Source organism: Arachis ipaensis, chromosome B03, assembly GCF_000816755.2.
Source record: "Arachis ipaensis cultivar K30076 chromosome B03, Araip1.1, whole genome shotgun sequence".
NCBI lineage: Eukaryota > Viridiplantae > Streptophyta > Magnoliopsida > Fabales > Fabaceae > Arachis > Arachis ipaensis.
In genome coordinates, this window is record NC_029787.2 from 27,240,133 (window position 1) to 27,243,522 (window position 3,390).

The 3,390-nt window shown below is 41.6% G+C and overlaps 1 protein-coding gene across 1 annotated transcript; it reads right to left on the minus strand.

Moving 5' to 3' along the window:
• LOC107632822 lies at window positions 427-2,243 on the minus strand. Its single transcript, XM_016336472.1, has 2 exons — window positions 680-2,243; window positions 427-482 (listed from the first exon to the last, which is right to left on the minus strand). Exons 1-2 carry the CDS (start codon window positions 2,241-2,243, stop codon window positions 427-429), a joined length of 1,620 nt encoding a protein of 539 aa, XP_016191958.1.

The window sequence follows — 3,390 nt, forward strand, 5'->3', positions numbered from 1 at the left end:
CTGATGAACCCGGTGGATAGTAACTTCTGGGTTTCTTCCAAGGAGGCTGTCCTTTTGTCAGTTCCTAAGTGTCTCTTCTTCTGGGCTATAGGCCGGATTGACGGGTTGATCGCCAGTTTATGGCAGATAACATTTGGGTCTATCCCAGGCATATCTGCTGGAGTCCAGGTGAATAGGTCGACGTTTTGTTTCAAGAGCTCTACCAGTTGAGTTCGTTCCGCTTCCTTTAGTGCGTTTCCGAGGTATGTGTATCTATCTTTGTTGTTTGCCAACTGCACCTTGGTGAGGTCGTCAAGGGGCATAGGCGTTCCTGGTTATTCGTTCTTGGGTCCATGTCTGCCAGAGGGGGTAGCTGATCCGAGTTATACACTGCCTGGACGTATTGCTGGTCGATATTTTTTGGTTGTTCGTTTTTTTAAACTGGCGTTATAGCACTGTCTGGCCTCCTTCTGGTCTCCATGGATTGTCACCACTTTGTTGTCCTGTGAAATAAACTTGACACACAAATGTACAGTGGAAACAACAGCGTTGAATGCATTCAACGATGGTCTGCCTAAAATAATGTTATAGGGACTTTTGCAATCTACTACCAAATATTGTATTTCTAGAGTATTGCTGTTGGGGTAATCCCCAAAAGTAATTTTTAGCCAAATGTAACCTCGGATAGAGACTCGCTCACCTGAGAAACCTACCAATTCCCTGGATGACAGTTGCAGGAGTTCATCGCTTAGGTTCATCGTTTGGAACGTTGAGTAGAACAATACGTCGGCGCTGCTCCCCGGGTCCATGAGGATCTTTTTTACCAGGGGCTCTCCGACCTGTGCGGTGATGACTACGGGGTCGTCTAGGTTTCGGTCAGCGGCATTGTAATCTTCGGGGCTGAATGATATTCCAGGTTTGTCCGCGTTGGTCGGCCGAGGTGTTGTTGATTCTGTCATAGTCATCAAGGCTCGGTATGACCGCTTTCGTGCCGAGCTCGTGCATCCTCCACCTGCAAAGCCACCAGAAATACAGTTTATTATTCGGCGGGGTAGATTGTTATCATTGTCTACCTTTCGCCCCTTGTCTCGGGGGTTGTCGTTTGTTTTTTGTTGGTGGCCGAGGTCTTCAGTGTTTTTTCTTCGACTACGCATGTCGATGTATTTGTCCAGCAATCCCTGGTGTGCTAATTTTTCGAGTACGTCTTTTGCTATCACGCAATCGTCTGTTGTATGTCCGTACTTTTGATGGAAGGCACAGTATTTGGACTTGTCCACATGCCTCTGGTCCTGGTAGGTACCGGCTCTGCTCGGGGGTTTGATGAGTTTAGAGTGTAGTATATCTTTTACTATGTCCTCTCTTTTTGTGTTAAAGGGAGTGTATGTGTCGAATTTAGGTGTTATTCTGAACGACCTTGGGTCTGTTCTGTTGGTTGGATGCCTGCTTCGTCTGTCCTCTTCTCTGTTTGTGGTGGGTTTTTCTGCCGTCCTGAATGCTCGGAACTCTTCCACCTCAATTTGGGTTGTTGCTTTTTCTCGCAACTCGGCCAAGGTTTTGGGCTTTGCTATAACGATGCACTCTTGGAATTTCCCAGGGCGGAGGCCACTCTTCAGAGCGTGGAGATGAACTTCAGGATTTAGGTTGGGTATCTCATTAGTCACTTCTGCGAATCTGGTCATGTAGTCCTTCAGGCTTTCATTTGGTCCCTGTTTGATTGTACTCAGGTAGTCTGAGTTGTGGACATAGATTTTTGAGGCAGCAAAGTGGTTGACGAACTGGTCGGCCAACTCGTCAAAACTTGGGATAGAGCCTTCAGGTAAGTTGGAAAACCAGATGAGTGCGGCTCCGTCTAAGAAGGTTGGAAAAGTTCGACATAGGATGGGGTCGGATTCTTTATTCATTAACATCATGGTATAAAATTTGGTTACATGGACATTTGGGTCTCCTATTCCCTGGTAAGGTTTTAAGGTTGAAGGTAGGGTTAGGTTCTCAGGCATTTTGAAGTTCATAACTTGTTTTGTGAAGGGGTTGGTCCTTTTGACTATAGTCTTTGTCGTTTTGTGAGTGGTTTGCTTGGTTTCGGAGGAGTGCTCGTCATTGTCCTCTTTTTGTTCGGCGTTTTTGTGTTCGCCCTTTGCGCGATCGTGTTCCATCTGCCGTAGGAGCTCGGCCACCCTTTGGTTCTCGGCTCTGAGGGCCTCATTGATTGCTAACATCTTTGGCGGGTTGGTGTTAGAGGGAGCGTGGCTTTGTTCATCCGCCATCGTTTGTGTCCTGCAAGAAAGAGGAGGTAAAAAATACACAGAGCAAAGAAAAAATGGGGTTAAGTAAATCGGGCCCCACGGTGGGCGCCAAATGTTCCTGTATGAGAATCGACTCAGAGGTATAGCACGTTCTGGTAACACACAGACTGGCTTCCTTTGGAGTGATGAGGGTGGAACGTCGTTTTCTTCTGGAGAGGCGGCGTTGGGTACCTGAAAAGGGACTCCAACGCTCAAGTAAGTGTGTGTATGAGAGAGTTCAGGAGGAAAAACTAGAGTGAATAGTGTACCTACAACTTGGGTATGTCATTCGTATATATTGGAGTTTGTTGAGGGTGGTTACGCAGATTTGTTGGACTGGGTGGAGCCTCCATCCGTTGTGTGCTTTATTTTCGGAGTTTAAAGAGAGATTTAGAGAAGATTTATGCGTTAGTTCAGTTCCAAGTTTGATGTTGTTTGTTTTGCTTTACTCTAACGGATCAATTATTATTATCCATTTTTCTTCACTAAAGTCATTCAATTTTGAGACGATGAAGCATGAAAAAATCACACCGTATATATTAGTAATTATTCTTTGCATGGAGCAATAAGAAGGCTTTTCTTATTTAAACAAAACAATCTATATTTCCTAAATTTAATTTAAATGATAGTAGAAATAATGATTTTGTGTGCATCATATCTAAATTTTGTAAGCAGTAATGTATATTATTTACCTTAATTTTGCAATTACCTTGAGAAAGAAAAAGTTGAATTCAAATTTACAAAGCAAAATTGAAAAAAAAAATGCAATATAAACAAGGTTTAATTATTCAGTTCCTATAGTTTTACCAATTTTTTAATTATATCTTTATACTTTTTTTAGTTAAATCCTTACACTATTTTTAATTTTGTAATTAGGTCCTTTTCATATCAAAAACGTTAAAATTAATAAAATATTTCTCTTAAAATTTTATACGGTCAAAGATCTAATTAGGTTTTTAATTATGAATACCTTCAATTTGCAAAGAAATATCCTATTAATTTTAACAGTTTTAACATGAAAAAGACCTAATTACAAAATTAAAAGTAGTATAAGACCCAATTAAAAAAAAAAAGTATAGAGACCTAACTAAAATTTGGTAAAACTGTAAAGACCAATAAAATAATTAAA

Coding starts and splice junctions, on each gene's coding strand:
- LOC107632822 (XM_016336472.1), bottom strand. CDS start 2,243: ATGGCGGATGAACAAAGCCACGCTCCCTCTAACACCAACCCGCCAAAG. Junction 483..679: donor GGAATTGGTAGGTTTCTCAG/GTGAGCGAGTCT, acceptor TTTATTTCACAG/GACAACAAAGTGGTGACAAT.